The 12,891-nt window shown below is 38.5% G+C and overlaps 1 protein-coding gene across 2 annotated transcripts; it reads left to right on the top strand.

Moving 5' to 3' along the window:
- Positions 1 to 304: 304 nt before the first annotated feature.
- On the top strand, positions 305 to 9,947 carry LOC108275543 (PPARGC1 and ESRR induced regulator, muscle 1). 2 transcript variants are annotated; one of them, XM_017486423.3, is made up of 4 exons: positions 305 to 453; positions 1,208 to 4,866; positions 7,398 to 7,514; positions 7,799 to 9,947. In XM_017486423.3, the coding sequence occupies exons 2-4, from the start codon at positions 1,221 to 1,223 to the stop codon at positions 7,903 to 7,905; spliced, it is 3,870 nt and encodes a 1,289-aa protein (XP_017341912.1). In that variant the 5' UTR covers positions 305 to 453; positions 1,208 to 1,220; the 3' UTR covers positions 7,906 to 9,947. The 2 variants fall into 2 exon arrangements, with proteins under 2 accessions (XP_017341912.1, XP_047016433.1); XM_047160477.1 differs by lacking the exons at positions 7,398 to 7,514; positions 7,799 to 9,947 and adding an exon at positions 5,158 to 7,391.
- Positions 9,948 to 12,891: the final 2,944 nt, after the last annotated feature.

Here is a 12,891-nt window from a genome sequence, read left to right as displayed (position 1 = left end):
GGCTGATCCTCTGGTGTGAGAGCCCTGCTGTTCTTCATGATATGTTTCCAGCTGATGTCATCCACAGAAAGTAAGATAAGGTCTAAAGTTTCTTGTGTCCTCTGTGCTAGGAATGCAGATTATAGACAAACATTATCATATACTGTAATTATTCACTGTCATTGCTCTAATATAAAAGAAAAATATTTCCTATAAATCCCTTTTGTTAGCACCTTGCCAGCTGAGGTCTGATTAAGGTGTTGAAATGATACACCTCAGCTGGGAGGGTCAGAGCAGGGAGCTTTGCGTGTATTACGTGATCTGAAACACTGCTCTATTTAAAGCGCATCATAGGGCCCATGTGAGGTTGCTCTCTGTGGCATGGCACAGGCCTTCATAGTGTTCACAATATCCCTCAAAAAGCACAGAGAGCACACAGGACAGCAGCAGTGGCACTATAGAACAACTGAACAGGTAGGTGCTCACCTGCATGACACCTGCAGATATATATATATATATATATATATATATATGTGTGTGTGTGTGTGTGTGTGTGTGTGTGTGTGTGTGTGTGTCATGGTGCCACGTTAGGACTCCTATTTACAAAATGCTCATACATATATTTTCAGCACATTTTTACAATTTACCTCAAATTCCTTGTATTTTACTTTGAATATAACTGTAAATCATATATCATAAATCTGTAAATAATGTTGCATGACACATATATTACAGATATTCAGTTTATACATGAATACACCTTGACTTGATTAATGAAAGACAGCTCAGAGGAAAAGCATTAATTATATACTAAAAAGGACTAGAGATTAGTTAGGATTTAAGCTTAGATTAGATTAAAAATTTTATTTTTAAGATGTGTTTTGTATGCATTTTCTAATGCACAGCTGTTAAAATGTGATTTTCAGGTGTGATATTTTTGGTAACTGCAATGTGTGGATTAAGTGTATATCCTGTTTTTCTGAATAAGCATCAAAATAATATGTGTGCCGTCAAAATGTCAGACAGCTTAGAGCACTGGTTGCATGATTATTTGGTGGATACCTAGTTTATTTCTTGTTTGCATCACTTTTCTAATATTGCACCTTTAGGAACACAGCCTCTTTAAGCATACTGCATACACATATATGCATACATACAGTATAGCATGTAACAATGCATGTAAACTCTTATGTACTCAAAGTATTTTTCCCATCTGTTTTTGTTGTAGTTTCAACTTTGCTATGGATGATTTTGAGTACAGTGTCCAAATCTCTGAGCTCGACTGGGACTCCTTTTTTCAAGCGTGTGAAGAGTGTAACATGTTGCCCCCAGGGTTAGCAGGCCTGGATGACTCAGGAATGAGTGACATGGATGACATGGTGAACCAGCGAACACAGACAACCACACAGACTACCTCGTATGATCCAGAGCTTCAAATTGACGGCCCCCCTGACTGTGAAGGTTCTCCTGTGGAGCTTTTTCTGAGCAAATATGGCTTGAGCAATCCAGATCAAGTTCTCTCTGGCAGTGAGGACGACTTCCACTTGGAGGCTGTCAATGTGTTTTTTGAGAGGTTGAAAAGTTTTTCAGTGACTGAAGATCAGACAAATTTGGGGAGTAAAATGGCTGTCCATTCAGAGGGATCTGATGTGAAAGAAGATACAAAAGAGATAGCAGCATCTGTAGAAATATCGCAGTCATGCAGAAATCAGACGGCACAGAGAAATTATTGTCATACCTATATGCATACTGAGTCTACAGATGATGATTTAGACCAAGAAATATATAAATCTGCCTGTCCTAAGACAGAGCTGTTTATCAGAGAAGAAGACTGGTCACTGGATGTATTGAAAGAGGGAGATAAATGGGAGACACAACCCGGCATTGAAAAGAGTCCATGCAATGGTCTAGTCAATGGGAAAGAGCTCACAGAACCGAACCAGGTCAAAGAAGAAAATTCTCAGCTAGTAACAAGCAATAATTCTGACTTGCTTGTAGTTCAGGGTCAAGCTTCCAACGTTACCCCAAGAAGGCGAAGAAGAAAGAAAAAGAGAATAAATGTAGAACTGGTGGAAATGGATCCTGGATATGAGGCTCAATTGCCAAGCAAAGTGAGCGACTCTGACGAAGACACATATGGGAGAAGAGGAGAAACTGATCCAAAGACATATATGTCTGAGTACTGTGGCCCAGGGACTGTTTCTGAGGCATGCTGTGCACCTCATGGCTTTCTAGCACATCCTAAGCAAAATTGTATTTCAGAGAATTTCTCAGTATTTTCACAGTCAGTCCCAATGAAGGGAGATATCAAGAAGGCTGTACTGGTAAGCACTCATTTACAAAAAGAACTCAGTAAGAGCTCAGTAAGAGTTGCTCAGAGCAAGAGAGAAACTGGCATAATGTCTGATAGTAATCTGACAGGGAAACAAGCAGAAACTGGGAAGCATGCCATGAGAGCAGATCTCAAAGCTCCTGAGGCTGGTGTTTCTGCTACAGAGACACCTCAAAATGATGACAGTCTATCAGCACACACTAATGGAGATAATGCGGGAAATCATTTACAGCTTAACAACCATTTGCCATCAGAAATGCTAGTATCTATTGCCAGCTCTGATGTTTCAAAAATTGAGAGAAAACCTGTAAGCACAGAAAATCTTGTCTCACATCACACAGATGAGATCAAAACACAAACACATAGTGCAGCATTACAACTAGCACCTTTGATGCCATCACACAATGTTGTTAACCCAAAGACACAAAAAAGTCAATCTGAAAATAGTGTGACGTTATCAGACTTTCAGTTTGATGAGTCTAGTGCAATAGGTCAGAGGAAAACCTCAATTTCCTGTGTAACATTTCCTGAGTTAACAGACAAGACATTCTTCTCAGCATCTTACAAAAACACTGAGAAGAAAGAGAGTTTATCTTCTGTGTCTCAAGATGAAGTCCCACTTGAACACAAAAATGATGATTTGCAAGCTAAGGGAAGTCTGTCAGAAAAATCTTATTTCAAGTTATTGGCAGATCATGTAAATATGGCCCAAATAAATAACCAGAATGGTCACATGGCACAAATAATTGCAGCCCAAATACCAAAAGCAGATGAGATCAAGGATGCTCCATTAGTTGAACCAAAAGCAGAAATAATCAACCAAAAAGTGTCAAAAGAGCCTGACATCTCAAATGCATATGTGGATTCACAAACTGAAAATTGGATAGAGGAGAATGTCCCATCTTTAATATTAAAGAATGTACCTGAAAGCCAGAACAGTATAAATATGAAAGCTGGTATCAAAGGTGACCAAAATGAGGAACACCAGCCTCTGGTACACGTCACTGAACCAGACAGTCAACTTTCAGATTACTCAAAATCAGAAGACACCCTGTCTAATATTCTTACCAGTGGTGAAGAACAAAAAGTTCAAATTCTCTATGTAGATACACCACATTGTTTTTCATCTAAAGACCATGACCTGCCACCTACTATAGTTGTGCAGCAACCTCCTGAGTCAATAGGTGGAGCTGAAAGTCTAGGAACAGTAGATCCTAATTCTGTAAGTCAACCCACATCTCCTGTATATGCTATGTCTTCCTTCTGGAATGAAATGGAGAAGCTGACCATAAACGATATTTTGCGACTCCGTCTGGTTGGCCAAGCTCAGCACCCCAGTGTGCTACTCCAGCCAGAGGACAGCAGTATAGTAGAAGTCACAGATGCAGCAGATTCAGGATATTTCACACACTCGGATGAATCCAAGCATGACCACTTCAGTGGGAATGTGTCATTCATATCTGACTTTGATGGAGAGCTTTCACAGCTCCTATCTCCAGATGCAAGCAAGCTAGATGAGGGGACATGGGAAAGTAATCCAAATCTGTCTGGAACTGCAAGAGGAATGGAAGAAGTGTTTAATTCAGATACAGCCCATTCATCACCTCTCTTTAGAAATGATTCCAATCATTGCTTCAGGAAGATGTGTAAAAATATTAGTGTCCAAGACTTGCAAGCTCTTGAAGACCAAAACTTGGGGAAAATCCTGAGAAATGCCTCTCTCCACTCCATCCATTCTGTTTATTCCACTCAATCCGAAGTTGAGGATGATTATGTAGATCCATTCGATCGTGTGGAAACTTCATCCCCAGTGTACCTCTCTGATGAAGAGGAGATGGACAGCACTGGCATCACTTTCTCAGAGATCTTTGAGTATCTGTTCGGTACGGATGAAACCAAACAGTCCGTCTCTCAGGCCGACACTGTAGCTGCTTCTAATCTTGATGGAACTGAGACCTCTGTCCTTGAGATGTATGAACATTTCTTTTCAGAGTTTGAACCTGAAAGTTTATTTTACCCACTTGCAGACGACAACAGCAGTACTAACGAGCTGGTTCCCATCTTCTCCTCTTCACGCTCAGCAACTAGGAATGTCCAGTTCCCTGAGGCATATGATTACTTTTTCCCAGATGATTCCCCTGTTCACTCAGATGAAGATGAGGAACCTGAGCATACAGTAATCCGAGTATTCACGCGATATGACCACACACCAACCAAGAACCATGATTCCGTGGCAGCCTCAGACCAATACAAACACTTTTTACCTGAGAAAGATAATAGTTGGACCTTCCTGTGGACAAACCCTTTTTCATTTAGGAGAGTCCGCCGCACAGGATTCACAGCCCCACTTGAGGAGTCCAGTTCTCAGGCTCTCACTCCAGTAAAAAATACTGTCAGGTCATTTCATAGAGGAATTCAACCTATAAATATATTGGGTGCTGATGAGAGCCCATTTCCAGACCCGCTGATTCTCAGCCTGGAGAAACGCATCTTAAGACAGCTGGCAGACCAGCAGAAGATATATAGTGAAATACAGACAGCTGTTGCTGATCCAAGTAAGCCTCACTTATTTTTATAACACTCAAGCACCCACGTATGGATAGTAGTAGAAGTTTTGATGCTTTTTAGCTCAAACAGCACACTCTGGTAGTTCTATTTTAATTACCAGTACCGCCTGATTTACAATAGAGAGGAAGTTTAACAAAACTTTAAAAAAAAAAACAAAGTGTAGAAGTGTACCTGAGTGACACCTTATTTAAAAATAGTTTCTTAGGCATAAGCATCTAAGTGCTAGCAATTCTACTAGATTTGTTTCCATTTGCTGTCATTATAATCTTGCCTTCTAGACTTGGGCCTGACTCAAAGCACGTAGCAACAGTTGGAGTTGTGTTCATGCAGAGGAATGGTCATGTCCTGTTCTGAATGATGTTGGCAGCCTTTTCAAGCTACCATGAGCCAGAAAGTATTTACATATTTTACTTTGAACTACATGCAAAAATAGACCAGCTTCAGTCCTTGACCAGAGCAAATCACTTCTTTAACTAGTATATAAAACTATTTGAGGCAGTGATGAAAGGACAAGTGTGTGTGTTTTATTTCCTATATTTTAACATAAGATACAGTAAATCTCTTTATTTTAACACTCCATGGTGGTAATATACTGTAAGTCCGATACGTTGTAGTCTCCAGAAACCATATTGTTTACCGCCCTTTCCTGGGAAATTTTAAATGGGAATTTAATTTAAATCGCATGGTGATTCCATTAAATATATGGGATCTTGATGTGAGTTTGTACATTATAACATTAGTAGAACATGGCCTGATTTCTGTGGAGTTTTCCTGGATTTGTATTGCGTAGGAATTAAGTAGATATTTACAGTACATTTATTTCTGCTGTCTTGTGCAGAACATAAAAAGTAAGTATTTAATGAACTTTATCAAAAATTCTTAGATTTTTATTGGAAATTAATTTACTAAATTTGATAAAAGACTAAAAGAAACCTATAGGTTTTATAGGAACTTTATGAGAGTGTACTTTCACTGGCCACTTTAATAAGGAACACCTGTATCCCTTCATGCAATTGTCCAATCAGCCAATCAAATGGCAGAAGCACCATGCATAAAATCATGTAGACACTGTAAGGTCAGGAGTGTCATGGTGCAACATGTTGTGCATTCTGAGATGCTATTTTAACTCACTGTATTGGTAAAGATTTAAGTTACTCTCACCTCCCTTTGAACTCAAACCAGTCTAGTCATTCCACTCTGACTTGTCTCATTAACAAGGTGCTTCCACCTACAGTACTGCCACTCAGTTGAGGGATTTTTTTTTTCACCACTCTGTGTAATCTCTATAGATTGTTATCTGTGAAAATCCCAGCAGATCAGCAGTTTCTGGAATATTCACACCAGCCTGTCTGACACCAACAACCACGGTCAAAGTCCCTGAAATCACATTTTCCCCCATTTTGATGTTTGAATTACATTAAAGTGGCTGGTGAGTGTTTAGCCCCTTGATTTAATCTCAAGAGGAATCCAATAGGGCCTTGTGAGTTTACACAGAGTTCCTGGTGATGATCCTGTATGATAGTAGTGGTGTTGCAATGGTTAGTAATTGTATTTTGTGCTTTTCATCTGTAATGATCCTGCATTTAAGGCTCTCTGTGAGAAAACAATAAAGCTCTGATATATAGATTGAACTGTAAAATATTCCACTAGGATACAACATTTTAGTCAATGTTCAGTCAATATGTTGGCATTTGGACACCATTAGGCCAAATTCCTTCAGTAACTGAAGCAATATTTCTCATGTTAATATTTCTACAAGAAGTAATGGGTTTGTCCTGGTACTCACTCTTGCAAAACATGATGAATTGAGGACAGCTGGTGTTCCAGGGTTCAGTGATTATCCCAGTGATCTTTTGAAGTATCTCTGATCTGGGATCAGTTTCAGGAAGAGGCTGTAAGCTTGCTCTTATATTTTATATTTACACCTTATCTGCTAGATAGCATATGCTTATTGACTTCTTCTACCTTAGACTATGGACAATTTCAGCATAGCATGATCTGACAAATCCTATAGTAGATTTACTTAGCTATTGCACACTGTACACTGAAGAATTTATATGGCATTGTACTTATGTATATGCTCTAAATTGTGACTTGAAATGATAAATATCATGCACTAATGCATTTTAGGGCATTATGGTGACACAGCAGGTAGTGGTGCTGCCTCACAGCATCAGGGTCCCTTGTTCGTGCTGAGTTTCTGTGCATGTTCTTCCCATGTCCATGTGGGATTCCTCAGGGTTCTCTAGTTTCCTCCTAACCATCCAGGGTGTATTCCCACCTCATGATATTTCCCCTGCAATTCTGTTTTTGATGTTAGTGTTACTCTTTGCTATTTGTTATTTGTTATGCTGCTGTAACATAACAATTTCCCTCGCTGGATTAATAAAGTATATCTATCTATCTAATACCAATATTCCCAGGACAGTCTCTGGATCCACCTGACCATGATAAAGTGTTAGTGAATATGAATGAATCATCAATATGAATGAATCATAAGGAATCCCATCTTTTCTAGGGCTGGATGCACCACTGTTGCCCATTAAACAGGCAGATATGTGCTTGGTTTGCATTGCCTTTTCCTCATGGGTCCTGAAGTCAGTCAACCCTCAAGGAGCTGATACATGGAAAGCTGGTAATTAGCCATAAAATATCATTTACATGATGACCTTTTTCCATTAGTACTGTTTTCCAAAATTTGTTTGTTTGTTTGTTTGTTTTTTTCCCCAAGGAGTTGTGTGGGAAAATGTTAATTTGACCATTCAATGAAGTACATTTTGTCTATGATACAGTGAAAGAAATGTTATGGCAACTGTGCTCACTTGACATTTATTAAACCATGACAAATAGTTAGGGAGATTTAGGGACATAAATAGTGCATATGCCACTGATAGATGTCAACTTGTCTCATTGCTACAGTTCTGTTGGCGAATATAAGTGCTCTATCTGCCATCCGATACCTCCGGAGATTCACGAGGGATGAGGCGGCCAAAATATCTCCACTGCGTCAGATCAAGCCTGCGTAAATCTGACCACAGGCCTATGAGTGTTGCCAGGTCACCTTCTTATCAGTCACTCCTTTTTCCTATGTAACCAAACCCAGAGCTGATGATACATATCATAAACTGTGCATGCAAAAACATCATGTGATTAATTAATAATCTTCATCTATATGCTTACTCATTGAGCCAAGACAACGGGCATTAGCTTTCATATTATACAAGGAACACATCACAACCATACAGAATAGTATAAAATGACCAAATCTTGATATTTCATGACCAGTGTATTACAGTTGTGCCAGTTTTTGTGGGCAAAGAGAATCATGCAAGATTTTGATCTTTAGTAAGGTAAGGTAAGTGAAAGAATAAAAAAAGGTGTTGATCATGAGGTAAGATATGGGCATTAACTTTCATCACATGCAATATTCTTGTAAATTGACCAGTCCTGTGATGAAAAGTATGCTATACAGGTGCATCTAAAAATTAGAATATCGTGGAAAAGCGCATTTTGCTCTATAATTGAATTCAAAAAGTGGAACTTTCATATATTCTAGATTCATTACACATAAAGTGAAATATTTCTAGCCTTGTTTTATTTTAATCTTGATGACTACGGCTTACATGGAAATCAAAAATCTAGTATCTCAAAATATTAGAATAATGAATTTATAATATGACCTTCTGAAAAATATGTTAATTTTCTTGGTTGGGACTTTAATCCTTTTGCACGAGTGTGGCGTGGCATGGAGGCAATCAGTCTGTGGCACTGGTGTTATGGAAGCCCAGGTTGCTTTGATAGTGGCCTTCAGCTTGTCTGTATTGTTGGGTCTGGTGTCTAGCATAGGTTCTCTGTGGGGTTCAGGTCAGGCAACTTGGCTGGCCAATCAAGCACAGTAATACCATGGTCAGCAAACCAGTTACTAGTAGTTTTGGCACTGTGGGCAGGTGCCAAGTCCCGCTGGAAAAGGAAATCAGCATCTCCATAAAGCTCGTCAGCAGATGAAAGCATGAAGTGCTCTAAAATCTCCTGGTAGACACTACATTGACTCTCGATTTGAGAAAACACAGTGGACCAAAACCAGCAGATGGCATGGCACCCCAAATCATCACTGACTGTGGAAACTTCACAGTGGACTTCAAGCAACTTGGATTCTGTGCCTCTCCACTCTTCCTCCAGACTCTGAGACCTTGATTTCCAAATGAAATGGAAAATTTGTTTTCATCTGAAAAGAGGACTTTGGACCACCAGCAACGGTCCAGTCCTTTTTCTCCTTAGCAAAGGTAAGATGCTTCTGACGTTGTCTCTGGTTCAGGAGTGGCTTGTCACTAGGAATGCAACACTGCAACATTTCTGTATTATAAATTATTTATTCTAATATTATGAGATACTGGATTTTTGATTTCCATTCAAGCCATAATCATCAAGATTAAAACAAAAAAAGGCTTGACATATTTCACTTTATGTGTAATGAATTATAGAAATAAAGAATATATGAAAGTTCCACTATTTAAATTTAATTACGGGAAAAAACTAACTTTTCCACGATATTCTAATGGATTTTGTTGTTGTTGTTGTTGTTTTTTTTTTTTTTTTAGATGCACAGATAGTGTTAAAATGGCATTTCCTGCAGGCTGAAGAAATTGCATTTGGCAGAAGGTAGAAGGGAAAGTGTGTAATGACAGTTGTACAGTGGCTCATAGAAATTAATGAAATAAAATTAACAAAATGCTGATATTTGGGTCCAAGCACAAATAAATGCCAAGTTGTGCAACACTAAAGGTTAAACCATGTCATTTAATTTATTATGAATCCCCATAAGCTATGAATGAAGTTGCTTATGGAGCAAATATGGCTATGTGACATAAAGCACAATTGTGATGATAGGAATAAATGATCTTGGGGACTGAAAATGTACTGGTGTTTAAGCTCTATCTACTGATATCTATCCTTACAATAATATGCTAACATATATATTTTGTTTCTCTTCTTGGGCAGTTCATTTTAGACAACGCAAGGCAGGACTAATACTGTATTTTAATTAAATAAATTAGTTTTTTTATTATTATTTTGTCTGTTTTGTTATTGCTTTACATTTATGACTGCACAGTTGCTTTATTACCACTAGAGGTCGCCAGAGGATGCGAGCTGATGCTGAGCAACACAACGCTGTGCCGTCAGGTTTACTGATTAATAACAGGAAAGCAAATTATTTCTTCTTTTTCTTCTTTAAATAAATATTAAGAGTTTGTCCCGCTATTAAATAAAACGAAACTCAGATTCTATTCTGAATATTTGTTTAAACACTCTTTCTTCCCCCTTTCAGAGTATTACAGAGTATAACATGTTTCTTATATTGTTTCCGCAACATGTTTCCGCTTCTTCTAAGCGGTATAATGGGTCGCTTATGGCCCCACACCACCAGGGGGCACCATTATTTGTTTGTTTGTTTGTTTGTTTGTTTATTAAGAAGTTTACTCCACTATCATTTTGCGAAAAGTTTATATATATCAGGCAGCATGGGGTCCTTTGCGGTGTAAAAAGAATAAAAACAGCAACGTACGTAACTAAAATAGGTAACAAACTAACGTCAGAAAATCACGAAGAAGCAGGTATCATGAAGCTTCCATACCAGCCTGTGGCGGGAAAAAAATGCAAAAAGGCGGAAAAATAAGAGGAGAAATGGACCAAAACACTGGTAAGAAATTAATGACAATTAATTGTACACTTTATGGCTTCGGCTTATTTATTTTACTATAATTTAAACAAAATAATAAAACAAAAGGCTAGTGGTTAACTAGCTAGCTCGTAACTCGATACGTTACGGGAGTAAGTTATTGCTTAGTGCCTTCAAATGTTCAGGAAGGGCTCTGTATAAATGATTTATTAAGCAGAAAGTATGCTTCACATTTTCCGCGTATGCTATGAACAGCGTACAGTACGCGTGACGCAAATTGCGTCATCAGCAGAGTACGCGCGTACAGTACGCGCACCGCCCGATTTTTCTAACCGCGCGTCTCACATGCGGATTTAATTCTGTTGCACTATTTAGTTGTTCCACAAGGTGGCAACAGTGACCCAGGGCCGTTGATTCTCAAGGCAGTTGAAGAAAAAACGGAATAGACAAGTGCAGGTGAGAAAGTACCCGCATTTGTATAATTCTTAAAGATTATAAGAATTTGTATGTGGTGCTAATCGTGACGAGAGATTGCCCAAACATTGTTCTTCGTGTTGCTGTGACACCAGAAGACCTGCTTTACTGCTCTGTACTGACTCTTGTAGGCCAGAAGGGGTACTGCAATTTGTCGTAATGCGCATGAGCCGTCTGCCTGTGTACGCGTACATGTCAAATGGAGTATATTTTGAAAGTGTATGCGTATGACTGTGCACATATGCCAGCGTACGCGTAAAAACCAGTGTAAGTATACCAGAGGCTTTAGAATCTGCATCAATCAATTTGTGCAGGAACGCATCATTTTTAAGTGGACGTGACCACTGGGGTGGGAACTAGACATTTTAAGGCGCCATTCGTATTAACATGCCCCCTGGGCCACGCCCCCCTGGAATGAGGCAACGGTTTATTATCGAGTTCTAATCATTAATAACCTGTTTTTACTGGTCACTTGAAATGTACGGGTGTAATCCAAACCTCTACAGTGATACAGGGAAGTTAGCATCACCCTGGATTTTTCCATTGGCTTTTGGATTAGTGCAGAAAATAAGCTCTGTGACCATCAAAATTTCTGACTCTTACACGTTTTATTCATCATGATAATCTTCACAAATGAACACGACTTTTATGAATTTTTAAACATAAAGTAGCAGAAGTAAAAAGGAGAAGTAAAAAGAAGTAAAAAAGTTAGGCTATAAACAAACTACACCAAGGTTGCATGACTTCAGCGTCACCACCACTAAGATTTATAGCACTACAATTTGAAAAAAACTACAGTTGGAAAGTTCTATAAATTGTTAAATCTACAAGTTGGAAAGTTCGAGTGGGAATAGTTTGCAAGAGCGCGAGTATAAACACAACGTGGCTGTAGTAGAGGAGTTTTCCTACGATGACGTTTAATGTCCCCGACAACCGCTGTAGTCTCATTTAGCCACTTATTAGCAACCGCCTTTTTCAAGACATAAAAAGTCACGAGTGGGGTATTACTGATGTATTTTATGTCATAGAATAAAACATGAAAATATCTTGATCTTGGGTTAACTACAGACCTTATTTTCAGGCATTTAACCAAAAACCCATTCCAAAAACCCATTGACTTTGGGACAATGGAACCGGAAGTGCTAAAATGCTAACTCATTTCTAGGTTTTAGGACTCATTCCTGCAGCACTCTATGATTAAAGATTTTTTAAAGAGCTCTATGGCTCCAATAAATTGTCAGAATATTATCACCCCTATTACTAAGTGTATACTGGTGAGCAGATATATTGGTATAGTTTTTTCCCCCACTTTGTGTAGACATTAATTATAACAAAATGCACATGATAGGTTTCTGAAATCCTCAAGACGTTCACTAGCTACATGTAAAAGCAAAACAAAAAAAGTTAATATCACAATATTGTAATGAAGCATGGCTTACCCTTTAGCCAAAATAGACTGAAAACCATTTTAATGACATGTTTGGTAATCTGGGACACATTTTCATTGGTTTAGGTTTTGACTTTAAAACATTATTTTTCACTTTAACTTAATCAGCCCAGAAAATAAACAGTGCTTAAACTGCCCCAATTTATCTCATGTCCCAATATACACTGCCCTACAATAATATTGGCACCCTTGGTAAACATGAGCAAAGAAGGCTGTGAAAAATTGTCTTTATTGTTTAAGCTTTTGCTCTTTTGTAAAAATTCACAAAAATGCTCTGCTCTCATGGACATCACACAATTGCAAACAAATCATTGGTTTATTAAAAAGTATAGGTGTGCAACAATTATTGGCACCCTTTAAATCAATACTTTGTGCTACCTTTCTTTGTCAAGATAACAGCTCTGAGTCTTCTCC

The sequence above is a fragment of the Ictalurus punctatus genome, chromosome 15 (genome assembly GCF_001660625.3).
Source record: "Ictalurus punctatus breed USDA103 chromosome 15, Coco_2.0, whole genome shotgun sequence".
Taxonomy (NCBI): domain Eukaryota; kingdom Metazoa; phylum Chordata; class Actinopteri; order Siluriformes; family Ictaluridae; genus Ictalurus; species Ictalurus punctatus.
The sequence above is the reverse complement of the archived record's forward strand: the minus strand, read 5'-3'. Positions and strand labels throughout refer to the sequence as shown.